Below are 23,381 nucleotides of genomic sequence, written 5' to 3'. Positions count from 1 at the left end.
AATCTCTCTCAGGCTCACACAGACACCAGCCATGTACGTACGGCGGAGCCAGGCCCACCCAATCAGATATATCCTTTATTATCTCTACTTGTCAGTGTTCCAAACGGGCAGAGGTGGGTAGTAACACGCTAAAAGTAATGAGTTATATGTACTTAAGTACATTTTTGCTTGTAGAGGCACAACCGAGGGGGAGGAGAAATGGCCAGCCAGTCAAGAAAAGGTCATTCAAAGTGGAGAGGAGAGGTTTGGAAGAGGACGACGGAGGGTAAATCCTACCTTGGCAAGAAAAAGATGATTGAATTGACTAAGGCAATTCATATCTGCACTGGTTGATTATTTATTATTTACAGTTGAAGTCGGAAGTTTACATACACCTTAGCCAAATATATTTCAACTCAGTTCTTCACAATTCCTGACATTTAATCCTAGTAGAAATTCCCTGTCTTAGGTCAGTTAGGATCACCACTTTATTTTAAGAATGTGAAATGTCAGAATAATAGGGAGAATAATTTATTTCAGCTTTTATTTATTTAATCACATTCCCAAATGGGTCAGATGTTTACATACACTCAATTAGCATTTGGTAGCATTGCCTTTAAATTGTTTAAGTTGGGTCAAACGTTTCTGGTAGCCTTCCACAAGCTTCCCACAACAAGTTGGGTGAATTTTGGCCCCTTCCTCCTGACAGAGCTGGTGTAACTGAATCAGGTTTGTAGGCCTCCTTGCTCGCACACGCTTTTTCAGTTCAGCCCACACATTTTCTATAGGACTGAGGTCAGGGCTTTGTGAAGGCCACTCCAATACCTTGGCTTTGTTGTCCTTAAGCCATTTTGCCACAACTTTGGAAGTATGCTTGGGGTCATTGTCCATTTGGAAGACCCATTTGCGACCTAGCTTTAACTTCCTGACTGATGTCGCTTCAATATATCCACATCATTTTCCTTCCTTATGATGCCATCTATTTTGTGAAGTGCATGATGCTGCCACCCCCGTGCTTCACGGTTGGGATGGTGTTCTTCGGCTTGCAAGCATCCCCTTTTTCCTCCAAACATAAATGGTCATTATGGCCAAACAGTTCTATTTTTGTTTCATCAGACCAGAGGACATTTCTCCAAAAAGTACGATCTTTGTCCCCATGTGCAGTTGCAAACCGTAGTCTGGTTTTTTTATGCCGGTTTTGGAGCAGTGGCTTCTTCCTTGCTGAGCAGCCTTTCAGGTTATGTCGATATAGGACTCGTTTTACTGTGGATATACAGTTGAAGTCGGAAGTTTAAATACACTTAGGTTGGAGTCATTAAAACTCATTTTTCAACCACTCCACAAATTTCTTGTTAACAAACTATAGTTTTGGCAAGTCGGTTAGGACATCTACTTTGTGCATGACAAGTAATTTTTCCAACAATTGTTTACAGACAGATTATTTCACTTATAATTCACTATATCACAATTCCAGTGGGTCAGAAGTTTACATACACCAAGTTGACTGTGCCTTTAAACAGCTTGGAAAATTCCAGAAAATGATGTCATGGCTTTAGAAGCTTCTGATAGGATAATTGACATCGTTTGAGTCAATTGGAGGTGTACCTGTGGATGAATTTCAAGGCCTACCTTCAAACTCAGTGCCTATTTGCTTGACATAGGAAAATCAAAAGAAACTCAGCCAAGACCTCAGAAAAATAATTGTAGAAGTCTGGTTCATCCTTGGGAGCAATTTCCAAATGCCTGAAGGTACCACGTTCATCTGTACAAACAATAGTACGCAAGTATAAACACCATGGGACCACGCAGCCATCATACCGCTCAGGAAGGAGACGCGTTCTGTCTCCTAGAGATTAACGTACTTTGGTGCGAAAAGTGCAAATCAATCCCAGAACAACAGCAAAGGACCTTGTGAAGATGCTGGAGGACACAGGTACAAAAGTATCTATATCCACAGTAAAACGAGTCCTATATTCACATTTACATTTTAGTCATTTAGCAGACGCTCTTATCCGGAGCGACTTACAATTAGTGAGTGCATACATTTTTCATACTGGCCCCCCGTGGGAAACGACGCCACAACCCTTGCGTTGCAAGCGCCATGCTCTACCAACTGAGCTACAGGAGGGCCAACCTGAAAGGCCGCTCATCAAGGAAGAAGCCACTGTTCCAAAACCGCCATTAAAAAGCCAGACTATTGTTTGCAACTGCACATGGGGACAAAGATCTTACTTTTTGGAGAAATGTCCTCTGGTCTGATGAAACAAAAATAGATTTGTTTGGCCATAATGACCATTGTTATGTTTGGAGGAAAAGGGGGTGGCTTGCAAGCCGAAGATCACCATCCCAACCGTGAAGCACGGGGGTGGCAGCATCATGCTGTGGGGGTGCTTTGCTGCAGAAGGGACTGGTGCACTTCACAAAATAGATGGCATCATGAGGAAGGAAAATTATGTGGATATATTGAAGCAACATCAAGACATCAGTCAGGAAGTTAAAGCTTGGTCGCAAATGGGTCTTCCAAATGGATAATGACCCCAAGCATACTTCCAAAATGGCTTAAGGACAACAAAGTCAAGGTATTGGAGTGGCCATCACAAAACCCTGACCTCAATCCTATAGAAAATGTGTGGGCAGAACTGAAAAGGCGTGTGCGAGCAAGGAGGCATACAAACCTGACTCCGTTACACCAGCTCTGTCAGGAGGTATGGGCCAAAATTCACCCAACTTATTGTGAGAAGCTTGCGGAAGGCTACTCAAAACATTTGACCCAAGTTAAACAATTTAAAGGCAATGCTACCAAATACTAACTGAGTGTATGTAAACTTCTGACCCACTGGGAATGTGATGAAAGAAATAAAAGCTGAAATAAATCACTCTACTATTATTCTGACATTTCACATTCTTAAAGTGGTGATCCTAACTGACCTAAGACAGGTAATTTTTACTAGGATTAAATGTCAAGAATTGTGAAAAACAGAGTTTAAATGTATTTTTGCTAAGGTGTATGTAAACTTCCGACTTCAACTGTAGATACTTTTGTACCCGTTTCCTCCAGCATCTTCACAAGGTCCTTTGCTGTTGTTCTGGGATTGATATGCCCTTTTCGCACCAAAGTACGTTAATCTCTAGGAGACAGAACGCGTCTCCTTCCTGAGCGGTATGACGGCTGCGGGGTCCCGTGGTGTTTATACTTGCGTACTATTGTTTGTACAGATGAACGTGGTACTTTCAGGCGTTTGGAAATAACTCCCAAGGATTAACCAGACTTGTGGAGGTCTACAATTTTTATTCTGAGGTCATGGCTGATTTCTTTTGATTTTCCCATGATGTCAAGCAAAGAGGCAGTGAGTTTGAAGGTAGGCCTTGAAATACATCCACAGATACACCTCCAATTGACTCAAATTATGTCAATTAGTCTATCAGAAGCTTCTAAAGCCATGACATCATTTTCTGGAATTTTCCAAGCTGTTTAAAAGGCACAGTCACTGAATTGTTATAGTGAATTATAAGTGAAATAATCTGTCTAAACAATTGTTGGAAAAATTACTTGTCATGCACAGAGTAGATGTCCTTACCAACTTGCCAAAACTATAGTTTGTTAACAAGAAATTTGTGGAGTGGTTGAAAAATAAGTTAATGACTCCAACCTAAGTGTATGTAAACTTCCGACAACTGTACATGATTCTTACCTGAATACCAACCTTGATGTTTTATCCCATGCTGAAATGGGTCTGATTTGCATACTAGACTAGTAACATGATTGATGATTGTTGTAACACTTACCTGATCCTCCTTGACATTTCATTCTGAGTAAAAAATTAAAATCACACTTGGTGTAAATGTTTTTAGTACGCATTCACCATCACATGTAGCTTTTCATGAATGCTTTTGAAATTGTGAAATTATTCCAATTTCTCGAGTACCATTTACCTTATGAAATTGAGCACATTGATAAATATTAAATCAACTTTGAATAAGACTAATTTAAACTGTACAGTATACGGATTTTGTTTGAGACAGAACTAGTCTGTTGGTAACATCGCTAATAGACCAGACGCCAACTAGAGGTAAGAGACAGAACTAGTCTGTTTGGTAACATCCCTAATAGACCAGACACTAACTAAAGTCTATTAATCTAAAGTGGAAGTTGGGAGAGTTATATTTGAGTGTTTCAGTGAAACGTGAGGGAGGCCCCACTCTCTCGCTTTCCCAGATGCTTAGTTAATTTCATTCCGATCTCCTTTGCATTATTGTAGCCTTTTCTGTAGCCTGTCAACTATGTGTCTGTCTATCCCTGTTCTCTCCTCTCCGCACAGGCCATACAAACGCTTCACACGGCGTGGCTGCTGCCACTCTAATCTGGTGGTCCCTGCACGCACGACCCACGTGGAGTTCCAGGTCTCCGGTAGCCTGTGGAACTGCTGTTATGCGGCCAACAAGGCAGAGTTCATCTCAGCCTATGCCACCCTCCAGTCCCTCGACTTCTTGGCGCTGACGGAAATATGGATTACCACAGAAAACAGTACTACTCCTACTGCTCTTTCCTCGTCTGATCATATGTTCTCGCATACCCCGAGAGCATCTGGTTAGCGCGGCGGTGGCACAGGAATCCTCATCTCTCCCAAGTGGACATTCTCTCTTTTTCCCCTGACCCATCTGTCGATCTCCTCATTTGAATTCCATGCTGTCACAGTCACTAGCCCATTCAAGCTTAACATCCTTGTCATTTATCACCCTCCAGGTTCCCTTGGAGAGTTCATCAATGAGCTTGACGCCTTGATAAATTCCTTTCCTGAGGATGGCTCACCCCTCACAGTTCTGGGTGACTTCAACCTCCCTACGTCTGCCTTTGACTCATTTCTCTCTGCCTCTCCGCTCCTCTTTTGACCTCACCCTCTCACCGTCCCCCCCTACTCACAAGGCAGGCAATACGCTTGACCTCATCTTTACTAGATGCTGTTCTTCTACTAATCTCACTGCAACTCCCCTCCATGTCTCCGACCACTACTTTGTATCCTTTTCTCTCTCGCTCTCCTCCAACACTACTCACTCTGCCCCTACTCAGATGGTAATGCGCCGTCGCAACCTTCGCTCTCTCTCCCGCTACTCTCTCCTCTTCCATCCTCTCATCTCTTCCCTCTGCTCAATTCTTCTCCCTCCAATCTCCTGATTCTGCCTCCTCAACCCTCCTCTCCTCCCTTTCTGCATCCTTTGACTCTCTATGTCACCTATCCTCCCGGCCGGCTCGGTCCTCCCCTCCTGCTCCGTGGTTTGACGACTCATTGCGAACTCACAGAACAGGGCTCCGGGCAGCCGAGCGGAAATGGAGGAAAACTAGACTCCCTGCAGACCTGGCATCTTTTCACTCCCTCCTCTCTACATTTTCTTCATCTGTTTCTGCTGCTAAAGCCACTTTCTACCACTCTAAATTCCAAGCATTTGCCTCTAACCCTAGGAAGCTCTTTGCCACCTACTCCTCCCTGCTGAATCCTCCTCCCCCTCCCCCTTATCCCTCTCTGTGGATGACTTCGTCAACCATTTTGAAAAGAAGGTTGACGACATCCGATCCTCATTTGTTAAGTCAAATGACACTGCTGGTCCTGCTCACACTGCCCTACCCTATGCTTTGACCTCTTTCTCCCCTCTCTCTCCAGATGAAATCTTGCGACTTGTGACGGCCGGCCGCCCAACAACCTGCCCGCTTGACCCTATCCCCTCCTCTCTTCTCCAGACCATCTCCGGTGACCTTCTCCCTTACCTCACTTCGCTCATCAACTCATAGCCCGCTGGCTATGTCCCTTCCATCTTCAAGAGAGCGAGAGTTGCACCCCTTCTCAAAAAACCAACACTCGATCCCTCTGATGTCAACAACTACAGACCAGTATCCCTTCTTTCTTTTCTCTCAAACTCTTGAGCGTGCCATCTCTAGCCAACTCTCTTGCTATCTCTCTCAGAATTACCTTCTTGATCCAAACCAGTCAGGTTTCAAGACTGGTCATTCAACTGAGACTGCTCTTCTCTGTGTCACGGAGGCTCTCCGCACTGCTAAAGCTAACTCTCTCTCCTCTGCTCTTGTCCTTCTAGACCTGTCTGCTGCCTTTGATACTGTGAACCATCAGATCCTCATCTCCACCCTCTCCGAGTTGGGCATCTCCGGCGCGGCTCACTCTTGGATTGCGTTCTACCTGACCGGTCGCTCCTACCAAGTGGCGTGGCGAGAATCTGTCTCCGCACCACGTGCTCTCACCACTGGTGTCCCCCAGGGCTCAGTTCTAGGCCCTCTCCTATTCTCCATATACACCAAGTCACTTGGCTCTGTCATATCCTCACATGGCCTCTCCTATAATTGTTACGCAGACGACACAACTAATCTTCTCCTTTACCCCTTCTGATAACCAGGTGGCGAATCGCATCTCTGCATGTCTGGCAGACATATCAGTGTGGATGACGGATCACCACCTCAAGCTGAACCTCGGCAAGACGGAGCTGCTCTTCCTCCCGGGGAAGGACTGCCCGTTCCATGATCTCGCCATCACGGTTGACAACTCCGTTGTGTCCTCCTCCCAGAGTGCGAAGAGCCTTGGCGTGACCCTGGACAACACCCTGTCGTTCGCCGCTAACATCAAGGCGGTGACCCGATCCTGTAGGTTCATGCTCTACAACATTCGGAGAGTACGACCCTGCCTTACACAGGAAGCGACACAGGTCCTAATCCAGGCACTTGTCATCTCCCGTCTGGATTACTGCAACTCGCTGTTGGCTGGGCTCCCTGCCTGTGCCATTACAACCCTACAACTCATCCAGAATGCTGCAGCCCGTCTGGTGTTCAACCTTCCCAGGTTCTCTCATGTCACCCTGCTCCTCCGCACACTCCACTGGCTTCCAGTTGAAGCTCGCATCTGCTACAAGACCATGGTGCTCGCCTACGGCGCTGTGAGGGGAACGGCACCTCCGTACCTTCAGGCTCTGATCAGTCCCTACACCCAAACGAGGGCATTGCGTTCATCCACCTCTGGCCTGCTGGCCCCCCTACCTCTGTGGAAGCACAGTTCCCGCTCAGCCCAGTCAAAACTGTTCGCTGCTCTGGCACCCCAATGGTGGAACAAGCTCCCTCACGACGCCAGGACAGCGGAGTCACTCACCACCTTCCAGAGACACTTGAAACCCCACCTCTTTAAGGAATACCTGGGATAGGATAAAGTAATACTTCTACCCCCGCTTACCCCACCCCCAAAAAAAAAGAAGAAAAAAAGTCATATATATATATATAGTAAAGTGGTTATCCCACTGGCTATAAGGTGAATGCACCAATTTGTAAGTCACTCTGGATAAGAGCGTCTGCTAAATGACGTAAATGAAAAAATGTAATGTGGAGATTCTGCAATTCTGTCCACAACCATGTTGTTACACCTTGATTGTCCCTTGAGATTTATCCATCATTGTTATCATGGATTCACACACAGAACTGATGTCCTCTCTCAATGACTTACAGATTGCTGTAATCTTGCCGTTCTCCTGTTTCAACTCATCGAGCTGACCTTGGGAGAACTGCAAACTGTTCTTTAGGCCCTGGACCTCTCTGGTCAGGTCGTCCATTCTTTTATTAGTCGAATCCACCAGTATTTGGACAAAGCACTTGAAGCTATTTTCTTGTTGTAACAACTGCTTGTAGAACTATTTTTGTTCGTTTAAAAGATCCTTCACGTGTGATAGAGATACCACTGTCCTCGACAACGGTACTCCCACCAGCTTTGGTCTTTGTCATGGTAGCTAGCAACGTAGGTTACGTTGTTACTCCTCGCAGTTCCTGACAGGGCAGGTCACAGGGAAGATTGAAAACAACAAACAGCAGGGATCTAGACAGCCACAAACCCAGGACAATCCGTGGTCCCAGCCACAATGGCTAACAGCGTCGCGGGCTGCGTTTAAGCCCTCAACTAGAAAACCCTGCTAGCTTGATACATTGCTAGCTAGCAGCTAGGCTAGCTGCAACGCCAAATAGCTCCTCAGACCCGTCCTTGGTCGGCAGGATCACTGGACAGAGACTAGCAATCCCAGCAACTGATGCCAACTATGTCGCGGGATCCAAACTGAAAAGTTCAAAAGTTGTAGAGAGGTCTGTCCGTAATAAAGAGATGCTCTACTTTTTTGACACCACACTCCAAAAAGCAAGTCCTGCAGGCTCTAGTTTAGTCTTATCTTGATTATCGTCCAGTCGTGTGGTCGAGTGCTGCAAGGAAAGACCTAGTTAAGCCACAGCTGGCCCAGAACAGAGGGGCACGTCTTGCTCTTCATTGTAATCAGAGGGCTGATATAAATACTATGCATGCCAGTCTCTCTTGGCTAAGAGTTGAGGAGAGACTGACTGCATCACTTATTTTTATAAGAAACAATGTATTGAAAATTCTAAATTGTTTGCAACTTACAAACTTACCCCACCAGATGTCTTTTCACAGTCCCCAAATCCAGAACAAATTCAAGAAAGCGTACAGTATTATATAGAGCCATTATTGCATGGAATTTTGTTCCATCTCATATTGTTCAAATGAACAGCAAACCTGGTTTTAAAAGAACATAAAGCAACACCTCACGGCACAACGACTCTCCCCTAATACACTTTAAAAAAAAAGAAGCTTTAATTAGCTTTAAAAATGCAAAATCCGGGATTAGTTTAAATCGGCCAGTGACATGATTTGTGAAATTATATCAAATGTGCGCGACATCGCGCAGAAAAAAAAACAAGGTAGCTCCGGTAATATGGGTCATATTTTCTTTAAACCCGTTTGAGCTAGAGACAAGCCGGTTTCTTTGCTGTAAAGCTGCATGCTTGTTGCGAAACAGTTTTTCCTCTCTGGCACTGCTGCGTGACAGCGAACTTGCAAGGCCTACTCAGACTGGCCTGTGCTCTTGGTTATACCAGGGATGAAATGATACAGTGTATCAACTTTGCTCACTCTGCAAGCTGCTCCAATGTATCAAATGTACAAATTATTATTATTATTATTACAAATGTAACAGAATACTGATTAGGGTCTGCATCCCCCCTCGACATCATGGCTAAATTACATTTTATAAACTGATGCAGGATGAGCAGACAGAGAGAAGCAGGTGAGTGATGGCTGGAATTGGATATGGCTGGCTGATTACAGCTGCCACACGTGATCCGCTGACATTATTGGACTGGCGCATACAAGCGAATTGTTACTGTTACTTAAAAAATTCAAATGAGTTTATAAACAAAACTGACTTAATAAACATTTTATAACAGGCGAGAGTACCGTGGTACCGTGCAACACTAATGAGATTAGCTACACAACTACAGTTTTTCCTCTCTGCCCCATGACAAGTGTAGAATTGCCAGAAATCTGCTTTAAAAACAGTAACATTTTCTCTCAGCCTCATGGCAAAAGGTGTAGAATAGCATGAGATTAGCTAGATAACAGCACATTTTTCTCTTTGCCCCATGGCAAAATGTGCAGTTAGTGTAGAACGTTTTTTTTTTTGATGGCCCACCCAAATAACACGTCTGGCTACGCTACAGACGGATGCCGACACACACCACAGCTCTCTCACCTTGGCCAGCTGGTGGATAATCAGGGGGATGAGTCCTGCATCGATCACAGCCTGAACCTGCTGCTGGTTACCAGCCGTGATATTGGACAGGAACCACACCGCTTCCTGTAGACGAACCAATCACAGACAGTTATGCCACAACACTTCCTATTAACAGTCCAATCACACACAGTCAAACCAAAAAGTTTCCTATTAGCAGGCCAATCATAGAAAAGCCTGGACATTAGCTTCTCCCCTCCTCCTCCCCATTTCCCTTGCCCTTCCTGTTCACTCTCTTGGAAGAGAGAGTGTGTGCTACCTTGTTGATCTTCTCTTTGGGGTGTGTAAGCAGGTTGGGGAAGTGGGAGAGGACGTCACAGTTGAGAACCCCTTGCGTCTGCTCGTCTGTCCCCGTCACAATGTTCCCCACTGCCCTCAGAGCAGCAGTCTGCAGGAAGTGATGTCACAGCAAGTCAAGACCCACAACGTCAGCACATCAGAAAATACAAAAAACACCCTGATTTACTACTTATAAAATGCATTGTTTTCTCCCATCCTTGAAATGATCATTGATCTGTATGTTGTAAGTAGAGCTAGGACTTTTTCTTGAACATATGGCTGCAGTTTTACTAAAATACTCCTAGCCCTCGTGATCAGTAAAGCCAAGGTTTCCATACTTGTTGCTTTTACCAATCCAATCAATGATTCTTTCAAGGAAAGAGGGAAATGATGCACACCATCTGTACCACAGTGTGTTCGGGTCCAAGTCTGAATTGTATCAGTTACCATGGTAATTGTTCCCAATTCTATGGTGCCCCCTGTTGAGCCCTCTTACCTGAACTTTGACCTCCTGGTGGCTGAGCAGAGGGACGAGGAAGGGGACCACGCCAGAGTCTATCACCATCTGAATTTGCTCGTTCCCACCGTCTGTCAGGTAGGACAGAGCCCACACCGTGTCCACCAGGATCTACACACACACACACGTCATCAAGGAGTCCAATAAGTGTTGTTTTATTTGAGCTGCTGATGTCAAAATGATGGTCTGCCAACTGTACCATTTAGGGGTAATGAACATATACTTACATTTATATCTGTGTGGTATAGAAGAACACACAGCGCTGGGAGAATCTGGGAAGGAGAAAACAGTTTGAGGTGGAGAGGAAAAGATGAGGCTTCAAAAGCAGACTGGAAAATGTGGCCATGTAAGTTCTGTAGCTAAACATTCCTCCTAGTGATAAGTGTCATTTGGCTGACTGGCTGGAGAGGCCCACTAGAACACTGCTCACACAAAACACACACGGTACCCACACCTACCTACCTCCTGTACTGTATCCATGGGGGGTGGTGGGTCCTTGTTGCGACAGAGGTTGACGATGACCCAGGTGACGTTGCGGAGGAAAGTGATGGGGATGGAGGGGTTGATAAAGGACAGCAGGGGCTTGACCACACCCAGGGAGATGACATAATCCCTGCACTGTGGCCCATCTCCTGCGGGAGGAGCGTCACAGGTTAAAGGTCAGGGGTCATCATTAGGGTACAGCGTTTTTCCTGGTCAAGTCAACTGATTAGGTCATGAGCTCATGGCAACGTCATTTCGCTGACATGCTGACCACACCACTCGCGTTACGTGCAAGAGTGTGGCTAAATAAATGTACACATGTTATTCAATCATTTCATCCAAACTGCTCGTGTGCGTCAACGAGCGTCTGCGTAGCCAGGTGCTAAAATAGAACTTGGTTCTATTTGTGACGCTTGACGCGCTGCAAGTCCCGCCTCTCCCATCTCCTCATTGGTTTTTAGGAGCATACACCCACATGGGTGATTGAAAGATGAACTGAAGTCCACACTCCAGTCCAGTTGGTGGTGGTAATGCACCTTAAAGTTGGTTACCAACCACAATCTAAAGTCCACAGAAGACGACTGAAGGAGGAGAGATTACTAGAAATTAACTAGGTTTCTCCTTTTATCGGTGGATTAATTGTCGGAGTGGAGAACACACGATTTTGTGACTCAAAATGGGTCAAAATTCTACAAAGATCCAGAAAAAAAAGGACCTTGTGCATTTCAGGTAAAATAACAACCCAATGTTTATATCCCAGGACAAATTAGCTAGCAACAGCAAGCTAAATGTCCATGAATGTTTCATGCATTTCAACTTGTCCCCAAATTAATATAGATGGTTCAGAGTTCGTTTTGATATTTCAACCTGCATGTCCTGATCGCGTCTGGTGTGATTGGACAAAAGCAACATGCGCATGCCCGGTGTGGTCAGCATGTGAGTCTCTCTTTACTCACCTATGATGTTACCTACAGCCCATACAGCCTGCTCACAAACATTCTGATGGGGAGAGTGAAGAAGCCGCAGGAACAGGGGAACAGCATCTGTACGTACACACACAGAGTTAGAAATTGACAGATCAATTTCACACACAAATATAACATAACAGAAACAGTGACCGACCCCAGACAGTCAGAATAAGAGCAGGGCAGAGTGACCGACCGACCCCAGACAGTCAGAATAAGAGCAGGGCAGAGTGACCGACCGACCCCAGACAGTCAGAATAAGAGCAGGGCAGAGTGACCGACCGACCCCAGACAGTCAGAATAAGAGCAGGGCAGAGTGACCGACCGAACCCAGACAGTCAGAATAAGAGCAGGGCAGAGTGACCGACCGACCCCAGACAGTCAGAATAAGAGCAGGGCAGTGACCGACCGACCCCAGACAGTCAGAATAAGAGCAGGGCAGAGTGACCGACCGACCCCAGACAGTCAGAATAAGAGCAGGGCAGAGTGACCGACCGACCCCAGACAGTCAGAATAAGAGCAGGGCAGAGTGACCGACCGCAGGGTGAGCTGTTGAACTTACTGGATTTGACCACAGCCTGGGTCTGTTGTGAGGTGCCAGACGCTATGTTGGTCAGGGCCCAGGCTGCCTCGAACTGGAGAGATGGACTAGAGGAGAGAAAGGAGGGGGAGAGAGTGAGAGAAAGAATGAGAGGCCTTCCACTAATATCTTCCTCCTGACAGACTGCAGTGGTGGTCACCCTTACAGCTGTGCAGCCACAACACATCACTATGGCGACCACCCAAACTCCCCTCAAGCCCCCTACTGTCCTGGGTGTTTGTCTGTCTCCCTTCCTGACCACAAGGTCCTGTGTGTGTGTGTTTGTGTGTGTTGCCCGGAACACAAGGTCCTGGGAATGGGGAATTTTTTTATTTGGGTTGGCTCCAGACAAAAGGGCCAAGGGACTGTCCTGTGCCTGCCACACACACAGCTTATCTGCATCATATCTCCAAGCCATTACACATGTCAGACTACAGGATTCCCTCCCAGTAAATGTCCCAACAGTGCAATAGTAGAGATAGTCCAAGGGAGGACATTGGGCTGATGCAGCAGCAGACTCACTTGTCATCTCTCTCCAGGCATTTGACTAGGATGGGCAGGATGCCTGACTTTATCAAGTCATCAATGGGAGGATTTCTGTCACTGGAGAGGAGTTTTCTGACGGACACAAAAACAGGAAGTGTTATGTTTCAGTCATGGAATAGAAAACAGGGTTTGAGAGATACAAAGCAGAGAGAAGGACATGGTGATCACACGTCTTACTACACTTGAGGACTTTCTGGGAACCAACAATCGATTCCCATTCAAAATCCTATTTACCCTAACCTCAATTTTAACACTTAATCCCTACTCCTAAAGTAGCCATTTTTACAAGTGAGGACCGGCAGAATGTCCTCACTTCTGAGTTGTAGTTGGTTTAGTAATCTTGTGAGGACTTCTGATACTCACAAGTATAGTAAAATGTGTACACACTCTTACCTGGCAGCCTGCACGGCATTGAGCTGGACCACGGCGTTATCACTGGTAGCATTCTTCAGCGATAGAGAGAATGAGAGAGCACATTACAGCACCACACTCTCACAGAGGATGAGGGAGAGAAGGAACGAGATAATGTTTTTTTAAGTTAAGGAGTAGACAACATGTGCGTACTTGAAGTTGAGGCTTACCTGTAAGATGGCTTCTAGTGTGATGTTTTGCTGTAAAGAGAGGGAAGGGACAACATCAGTACCAGGTTACAGATAAACAAAATGGGGGAGGGGATACAATTCACATCGATTTAACTGAATATTGAATGGCAGCAGGATCATTCTGAGACGACACACACTCTCTGGCTCCCTCTACACGGCAGTGTTTTTAGAGTGCTGTTTTCTCTGTGGCTGCTGCCAAGTTGGTGTGTTGACCGGCTGGTTGAGGCCGTGTGAGCTCACAGGCTGAGAATGTCATGCTTACACATCACCTGGTAGCAGCTAATCCCAGCCAGACCCTATTCCTCATCTCATTTCATTAGCTCAGTGACAGGTCTCCAGTCAGCAGGGTGAAAATGCTTCTCTGAATTCACCATTAAAATCCCACTGTGGAGCCCCATACATCATACAAACCATAGGGAGGCCATGGGGAGACCAGGGGGTTAAGACGCATGTCTAGATTACAACATCACACATAGAAATGTATTGTATAGAGCGGACACAATGTCTAATGTCAATCCAACTCCAGGAGGGTTGGCCACACCTGTCCGGCTGGTCCTACCTGACAGATAATCTAGGCAGTACATTTCCATCTGGAACAAGTCTCTCGTCTCAGAGATAGCCAGCCCAGCGCAATGGCAAATGAGTTGCTAAAGTGACATCACACACACACCCCTTTGAAGTCTGAGTCTAAGTCTGAGTCCTCCAGACTCTCCTCCGGTGGGACGTTCCTCTTCTTCAGTAGATGCTCGTCTCGTTTGTTCTGACGGAAGAGAAAGAGAGATTAAAGAATAAACTAACACATTGATGAATCCTGAAATATGCGACAGAGTAGCACTAACTCATACAACACCAACACTTAACTGCAAGCTGGATATCGGTCGGAAAACGGCTGACCCTCGCATCCCTAGAATGTGTGTGTACATGTGTCAGTGTCATCTCTGGGACCTGAGTCTGTCTGTCCAGAGACATCTGGGGTACAAAGTACAAACCCTGTGTCGCTATGGAGATGTCCCCTATAAGGTTACTCAACTTAACCTACAGTGCCTTCATAAAGTATCCACACCCGTTGACCTTTTCCACATTTTGTTGTTACAAAGTGAGATTAAAATGGATTTGTTGTCCACTATCTACACAAAATACTATGTCAAAGTGGATTAATTTTTTTAACACTAATATACTGCATCTTGATTAGATCAGTATTCAACCCCCTGAGTCAATACATGTTAGAATCACCTTAGGCAGTGATTACAGCTGTGAGTCTAAGAGCCTTGCGTCTGTGCTTGAAATTCACTGCTCGACTGAGAGACCTGACAGATGTGTGGGGTGCAGAGATGAGGTAGTCATTTAAAAATCATGGTAAACACTATTATAGCACACCGAGTGAGTCCATGCAACTTATGTGACTTGTAAAGCACATTTTTAATCCTGAACTTTCATTACCAAAAGTACGTGGACACCTGCTCGTCAAACATCTCATTCCAAAATCATGGGCATTAATATGGAGTTGGTCCCCCCTTCGCTGCTATAACAGCCTCCACTCTTCTGTGAAGGCGTTCCACTAGATGTTGGAACAATGCTTCCATTCAGCCACAAGCTCATTAGAGAGATCAGGCATTGATGTTGGGCGATTAGGCCTGGCTCGCAGTCGAAGTTCCAACTCATCCCAAAGGTGTTCGATGGGGTTGAGGTCAGGGCTCTGTGCAGGCCACTCAAGTTCTTACACACCGATCTCGAAAAACAATTTCTGTATGGACCTCGCTTTGTGCACGGGGGCGTTGCCATGCTGAAACAGGAAAGGGCCTTCCCCAAACTGTTGCCACAAAGTTGGAAGCACAGAATCGTCTAGAATATTATTGTATGCTGTAGTGTTAAAGATTTCACTTCACTGGAACTAAGGGGCCTAGCCCAAACCATGAAAAACAGCCCCAGACCATTATTCCTCCTCCACCAAACTTTACAGTTGGCACTATGCATTGGGGCAGGTAGTGTTCTCCTGGCATCCGCCAACCCCAGATTCGTCCGACGGACTGCCAGATGGTGAAGCGTGATTCATCAAATCAAATGTTATTTGTCACATGCGCCGAATACAACAGGTGTAGACCTTACAGTGAAATGCTTACTTACAAGCCCTTAACCAACAATGCAGTTAAGAATACCCCCCCCAAAAAATGTTTTATACATATACACAATATATAAAATAATACGAAAATACAAAAAGTAACAAATAATTAAAGAGCAGCAGTAAAAATAACAATAGCAATGCTAAATACAGGGGGTACCGGTACCAAGTCAATGTGTGGGGGCACCGGTCAGTCGAGGAAATATGTAGTATACATTTATTTATTTTTTTAAACAATTGTATGCACTCACTAACTAAGTCGCTCTGGATAAGAGCGTCTGCTAAATGACTAAAATGTAAAATGTAGGTAGAGTTATTAAAGTGATAGATAATAAACAGAGTAGCAGCAGTGTAAAAGAGGGGTGGGGGGGGCAATGCAAATAGTCTGGGTAGCCATTTGATAAGATGTTCAGGAGTCTTATGGCTTGGGGGTAGAAGCTGTTTAGAAGCCTCTTGGACCTAGACTTGGCTCTCCGGTACCGCTTGCCGTGCGGTAGCAGAGAGAACAGTCTATGACTAGGGTGGCTGGAGTCTGACAATTTTTAGGGCCTTCCTCTGACACCGCCTGGTATGGAGGTCCTGGATGGTAGGAAGCTTGGCCCCAGTGATGTACTGGGCCGTACGCACTACCATTTGTAGTGTCTTGCGGTCGGAGGCCGAGCAGTTGCCATACCAGGCAGTGACGCAACCAGTCAGGATGCTCTCGATGGTGCAGCTGTAGAACCTTTTGAGGATCTGAGGACCCATGCCAAATCTTTTCAGTCTCCTTAGGGGGAATAAGTTTTGTCGTGCCCTCTTCACGACTGTCTTGGTGTGCTTGGACCATGTTAGTTTGTTGGTGATGTGGACGCCAAGGAACTTGAAGCTCTCAACCTGTTCCACTACAGCCCCGTGCTCGGTCCTCTTCTTTTTCCTGTAGTCCACAATCATCTCCTTTGTCTTGATCACGTTGAGGGGGGAGGTTGTTGTCTTGGCACCACACGGCCAGGTCTCTGCGTGCGCCGTCGCATCGAGAACGCGTTTCCACTGCTCCAGTCCAATGGCGGCGAGCTTTACACCACTCCAGCCGACGCTTGGCATTGGTGCATGGTGATCTTAGGTTTGTGTGCGGCTGCTCGGCCATGGAAACCCATTTCATAAAAGCTCCCAACAAACAGTTATTGTGCTGACGTTGCTTCCGGAGGCCTTTTGGAACTCGATAGGGAGTGTTGAAACCGAGGACAGACGATTTTTACACGCTTCAGCGGTCCCGTTCTGTGAGCTTGTGTGGCCTACCACTTCGCGGCTGAGCCGTTGTTGCGCCTAGACGTTTCCACTTCACAACAACAGCACTTACAGTTGACCAGGGCAGCTCTAGCAGGGCAGAAATTTGATGAACTGATTTGTTGGAAAGGTGGCATCCTATGACGGTGTCATGTTGAAAGTCACTGAGCTCTTCAGTAAGGCCATTCTACTGCCAATGTTTATCTATGAGACTGCAGGGCTGTGTGCTCGATTTTATACACCCGTCAGCAATGGGTGTGGCTGAAAACAGCCTAATCCACTAATTGAAGGGGTGTCCATATACTTTTGTATATATAGTGTATTTAGGCTTTTTATAACATGTCGGTTCAATTACTTCTTTATTTTATGCCTGCCATGTTATTTTAGCGTGGGGCCGACACAGAGAGAGAAGAATGCACGATCGACAGGGATAGAGAGCAGTTGCTTCGCGAGGTATCTCTACCTGAAAATAGATTATCTAAATGATTGATAGTTGGTATTCGGCAGTCATAAAAGTATGCCTTATATACTTTGAAGAACTACTAAAATAGTGATTTTGTCAGACTGCATAGGCAGCAGCTCTATTGAGATGACTTGGAATGAAAGTAAAATGCAATGTACACAACTGAAATATTTTATTAAAGTAATGTGAATAAATTACAGTTTATAAGTGATAAGCAGTAATGGGCAGTCACTACCATCATGGGACTTTCATTGTTTTATTATGTGTTGTTACAGAATTCAACCCACATGATGCACAGTGCATCTAATGTTTTTAAAAATTATATTGAAACACAACACCGCAATTGTTTTTTTAATAATCGAACCGACCTCAAAAAGCACTAAGAGACACACCAACTGTAACGCACCTAGGCTACATTGAAACACACAAAGATGAGGAGCAGACGGACACACTGGTGTTGACAAGAGTGGGAAAGACACACACACAGCCGGTCGGCATGTGAGTCAGTGGTAGGAGGGAGGGAGGGAGGAGATTCCCTTGGCCTACATTCTAGTGTGTGTTGCAGTGCTGGGCTGTGACTCGCTGCTGGTGACTAACCAGCCCTGTTCTGCGCTCTGCTCTGGCACAACGGAATACCAACATGCCCTACTGTCTCCATCACTCTTTCCATCCCTCCATACTTTATGATCCCTCACTGAATTAGACCCTAAACTCTCAATTTCTATCCATGTCTCACTCTCTGTATCAGCGGTAACTTAGCAATCCCTACACTCACTTCCAGAGCTAATTTCATTAGTTTCTCTCCCTCTCCCTCTCCCATGTGACTCAGGATATCCCAATCAGCATCATGTGTAGGAAGTCTTTCATAAATTAAAAAAATGAAGTAGAGCGACAGAGTGGGAGACTCAAAAGCCTTGAAGGGATTGTTTTAATGTCAGAGAAAGAAAATAAATGTGAAGTGGAAGGAGAGTCAAGTGTGTCAAAGCCCAGAAGGGGGTCTAGCAGGGGGAGGGGAGGAAGTAAGATTTAAAGCATTGAACAAGGGAAAGGAAAGGGGTTAATAATAATAATATTATTATAATGTTGCTTTCTAAACACTGGAATAAAACAAGCTTATATTTTGGGTTCTGATGGGGTATGACAGTTGAACTAAGCTCAGGAGGCATTTATATGTAATATTCTTTAAGAATCAATGGGTGCACATAATTTACAAGGGGACAGATTTATAAGGGAACAGATTGTTGATGTCCCAATACCATGGCATTGGGTTTATGAGCTGATATACAAAACAATTGACACGTCAATCCATTATTTTCAATTTAAGCTATTATATAAAATTCTCACCATAAAAATAAGCTCAATTTATGGGGCATTGAACAGTCAGCCCTGTGCAGACTATGCAGAAACAGAATCAAAAGATCATTTCTTTTGGTACTGTCCTTTTGGATTCAGGTCCAGGAGTGGTTGTTGAGTCATAATGTCTGTGTTCAGATGGACCTACAAACAGTAAGGAAAGGGGGATACCTAGTCCGTTGTACAACTGAATGCATTAAACTGAAATGTGTCTTCCGCATTTAACCCAACCCCTCTGAATCAGATGTGCGGGGGCTGCCTTAAATCGAAATCCACGTCGTCGGCGCCTGGGGCGACAGATTTTTACCTTGTCAGCCAGTAACCTTTCAGTTACTGGCCCAACAGCCCTACTCGCCAGGCTACCTGCCGAGACTATTTTGCGTCAGATCACCGAGTCAACATGAGAGCAGCGGATTGTTAGATGTTTGAGTGAAAAGGGATAGCTGCCAATCACAGGAGAGGGTCAGAGCAACCCTTCAGTCTCTGGCTTTTACAAAAGGTGTAAGCAGAGCAGCTGCATGACTACCATACTAATTGGGTGTACTGTATCCAACACAGTACACCCTGTATATTAAAGGGTTCAGATTAAAGCCAATTTATGCTTGATCCGTAATCGTGGTCAGAATCACCGTATAGAGGGTCTGACGCAATTGCGGAGCCTCTGGAGGCCTGCAGAGGCCAAATTGAGCTCTGTACCAAATATTTTAACAATGCGGAGGGCTCCGTATAGCACCGCATTGACATGATTGGTTGACGGGTAGGTGGGGGCAGTAAGTCCTTTATAAACAAAAACTCACTTCCTTGACAACAGCTCTGCACTGCTCCGCGAAGCGCAAGTAGTATGTACACACACACAAAAGTATGTGGACACCACCTCAAATTAGTGGCTTCAGCTACTTCAGTCACACCCATTGCTGACAGGTGTATAAAATCGAGCACACAGCCAAGCAATCTCCATAGACAAACATTGGCAGTAGAATGGCTTTACTGAAGAGCTCAGTGACTTTCAACGTGGCACCGTCATAGGATGCCACCTTTCCAACAAGTCAGTTTGTCAAATTTCTGCCCTGCTAGAGCGGTCACGGTCAACTGTAAGTGCTGTTATTGTCAAGTGGAAATGTCTAGGAGCAACAATGGCTCAGCCTCGAAGTGGTAGGCCACACAAGCTCACAGAACGTGACCACCGAGTGCTGAAGCGCGTAACAATTGTCTGTCTTCTGTTGCAACACTCATGACCGACTTCCAAACTGCCCCTGGAAGCAACGTCAGCACAAGAACTGTTCGTCGGGAGCTTCATGAAATGGGTTTCGATGGCCGAGCAGCCACACACAAGCCATACACAATGCCAAGCGTCGACTGGAGAGGTGTAAAGCTCACCGCCATTGGACTCTGGGGCAGTGGAAACGCGTTCTCTGGAGTGATGAATCACGCCTCACCATCTGGCAGTCTGACGGACTAATCTGGGTTTGGCGGACGCCAGGAGAACGCTACCTGCCCGAATGCATAGTGCCAACTGTAAAGTTTGGAGGAGGAGGATTAATGGTCTGGGGCAGTTTTTCATGGTTCGGGCAAGGCACCTTAGTTCCAGTGAATGGAAATCTTTAACGCTACAGCATACAATGACATTCTAGATGATTCTGTGCTTCCAACTTTGTGGCAACAGTTTGGGGAAGGCCCTTTCCTGTTTCAGCATGAAATGGTTTGTCGAGACCGGTGTGAAAGAACTTGACTGGCCTGCACAGAGCCCTGACCACAACCACATCGAATACCTTTGGGATGAATTGGAACGCAGACTGCGAGCCAGGCCTAATCGCCCAACATCAGTGCCCGACCTCACAAATGCTTGTGGCTGAATGGAAGCAAGTCCCTGCAGCAGATGTTCTGGTGGAAAGCCTTAGCAGATGAGTGGAGCCTGTTATAGCAGCAAAGGGGGGGGGTGGGGCAACTCCATATTAATGTCCGTGATTTTGGAATGAGATGTTCGACAAGCAGGTGTCCACATACTTTTGGTCATGTAGTGTATGAATGCCCTGACTTCTGCAGAGGCCGTATCACCGTAAACGCTGCAAGGCCAATGCAGGCGTCGGATTGACCATGTAGCACCTTTTAGCAGACAAGCACACCACGCATCTCAGGATAGATTACATCTGAATATACTTTTAAATCTCTGTTAATCCCTAGGAGGTAGTCTGTTAGTCTGATAGAGGATACAGATACAGTACACAGGTCTGCAGATCAAGGTGAAGTGTAGTGGCATGTGTAGGGAGTGGCTGAATGACTAAGGTGAATAAGAATTGGGCTAACAGTTTCAGGGGTCAGTTTTGGTCAAGGGCTCCATCCAAACTGGGATTCCCATGAAATCCCTGGGAGTTAGTGATGGGGGGGATGTATACAGTTACATATCAGGATATTTTTTGACGATATATCATACATTTTGAAAATATTGTAATATTATTTTAGCGCTAGTTTGCTGTACCTGCACCAAAACTTTTACCTTCATAGCTTGTTCCCCATCTTCTTTTTAAATAGGAATCTTTTTTTTTCTCACTTTTATTTCCATGACTGATCAAAACTTGTTGTTTTCTCATGGCTCCCTCAAGTCCCTCTGCAGCAGACATATGGTGAGCAATATGTTTGCAACATCGAATAGCAATACATATATAAATCGTGAGGTCCCTGGCAATTCCCAGCCCTACTGGAAATGGGGTTAAATTGCTCTTAGATTGGTCTAACGGTCAGTTTAGCATTATCCCAATATTGGATGGGATCTAGGGAGGGTAAACTGATCCTAGATCTGTGCCTAAGAGCAATTTCTACCTGCAGCACATCACTGCAGTAGGTCAAACAAAGACACGCCTATGAGGTCACGGTGAGGAGGCAGTTTACATGGGTCAGAGGTAAATCCAAAGGTGAAAGGTCATGGTTGGAGACAGAGGGTGTTAGAGGCTCTATAGAGAGGGGGGTCATTCTGTATGGATGGAGAGGAATACCCAGTCAGTCTGTCTGGGGCAAGACACAGGGTGAGAAAGAAACAGCCTGTTTACAGGTCTGTGTGTGTCGGTAAGCAGGGAGGTGAATACTAATACATTAATATAGGGAGAGGTAGAAGCACCGCTGCAAAGTCCTGCATCACAAATTAAAATGAGGCTTCTTCGCTCACCTTTCTCAGCTCGACTGTCACGTCATTTCGATGTCTTCTCATAGTCTGGAACACAAACACAGAGGAAGCAATATGAGAAAGAGAATCATTCATAAACACATTTTTAAGTAGAGTTATTCATAACATCTCTCTGGACTAGGAATTGAGGGGACTCGTATGTAAGCTATAGGCTAACAGCATAACAGTAACACCACTGGATATGGTTACGGTTCAGTTTCATCCATTTGTGTACCAGTATTAGTGATCTTGTCCCTCTGCAGCAGAGATATGGGGAGCAATATGTTCGAAACATTGAATCGGAATACAAATAGAATCGTCTCGGCACCTAAGTATCGTGATAATATCATATTGCGAGGTCCCAGGTAATTCTCAGCCCTAACCGGTGTGTTCGTAGTCCACTCATGACTGTGAGCTGGTCTCAGATCTGGTGACTGTGCGCTGCAGTTCATATTGCCATCCTAAATAGCCCCTTACGTCATGTGGGTCAGTAACATCATCCACAGCCTTGGTTTGGTCTTGCCCCTGTCTAGGGAGGCTGAGGTGCAGAGAACCTGAGTGAGACCCCCTCTCCTCTCTCTAACAACCAGACAGTGACCAAGTCAGAGCATCGGTGTGAGCACCAACTAAATCAGCAGAGGGCCGGTGTGGTTCGGTGCAGGCTTTTGTTCTAGCCAAGCACTAACATCTGATTCATCTAACCTTGATTCAGATTGAAGACAATGATTAGTTGATACATATATTTGACGGTAGCCTAAACATAGCTTGACCAGCGGGCAGTGTCCTGAGCCAACAGTGAGTGTTTCCCCCTGGATACGGTGACCTGGAATGAACAATTAAGTCCCAGGCCAGAACACTGTCTGAGCAAGTCCAAACACGGTAGACTTTACAGAGCAAAACATACACTACCAGTCAAAAGTTTGGACTCACCTAATCATTCAAGGGTTTCTTTATTTTTACATTGTAGAATAATAGTGAAGACTATGAAATAACACATATGGAATCATGTAAAAAAAAAATAAAAAAAATTGTTAAATCTAAATATATTTTATATTTGAGATTCTTCAAATAGCCACCTTTTGCCTTGACAGCTTTGCACACTCTTGGCATTCTCTCAAATCAGCTTCATGAGGAATGCTTTTCCAACAGTCTTGAATGAGTTCCCACATATGCTCAGCACTTGTTGGCTGCTTTTCCTTCACTCTGCGGTCCAACTCATCCTAAACCATCTCAATTGGGTTGAGGTCGGGGTATTGTGGAGGCCAGGTCATCTGATGCAGCACTCCATCACTCTCCTTCTTGGTCAAATAGCCCTTACACAGCCTGGAGGTGTGTTGGGTCATTGTCCTGTTGAAAAACATGATAGTCCCACTAAGTGCAAACAATATGGGATGGCGTATTGCTACAGAATGCTGTGGTAGCCATGCTGGTTAAGTGTGCCTTGAATTCTAAATCAAATC

General features: G+C 45.5%; 1 protein-coding gene across 1 annotated transcript in view; it reads right to left on the bottom strand.

Annotated features, from left to right (window-relative positions):
* The window catches only part of LOC121536528 (importin subunit alpha-4-like), a 34,581-nt gene that overhangs the window by 7,912 nt on the left and 3,288 nt on the right, over positions 1-23,381 (bottom strand). Inside the window, exons 2-13 of the mRNA XM_041843864.2 lie at positions 21,925-21,969; positions 14,237-14,326; positions 13,546-13,575; positions 13,358-13,410; positions 12,941-13,036; positions 12,401-12,486; positions 11,830-11,916; positions 10,853-11,022; positions 10,618-10,662; positions 10,370-10,501; positions 9,854-9,982; positions 9,556-9,660 (exon numbers count right to left, since the gene is read on the bottom strand). Of these exons, the coding sequence (XP_041699798.1) occupies positions 9,556-9,660; positions 9,854-9,982; positions 10,370-10,501; positions 10,618-10,662; positions 10,853-11,022; positions 11,830-11,916; positions 12,401-12,486; positions 12,941-13,036; positions 13,358-13,410; positions 13,546-13,575; positions 14,237-14,326; positions 21,925-21,969 (1,068 nt within the window). The remainder of the gene's footprint in view (positions 1-9,555; positions 9,661-9,853; positions 9,983-10,369; positions 10,502-10,617; positions 10,663-10,852; positions 11,023-11,829; positions 11,917-12,400; positions 12,487-12,940; positions 13,037-13,357; positions 13,411-13,545; positions 13,576-14,236; positions 14,327-21,924; positions 21,970-23,381) is intronic.

The sequence above is a fragment of the Coregonus clupeaformis genome, chromosome 23, assembly GCF_020615455.1.
Source record: "Coregonus clupeaformis isolate EN_2021a chromosome 23, ASM2061545v1, whole genome shotgun sequence".
Lineage (NCBI taxonomy): Eukaryota > Metazoa > Chordata > Actinopteri > Salmoniformes > Salmonidae > Coregonus > Coregonus clupeaformis.
The sequence above is the reverse complement of the archived record's forward strand: the minus strand, read 5'-3'. Positions and strand labels throughout refer to the sequence as shown.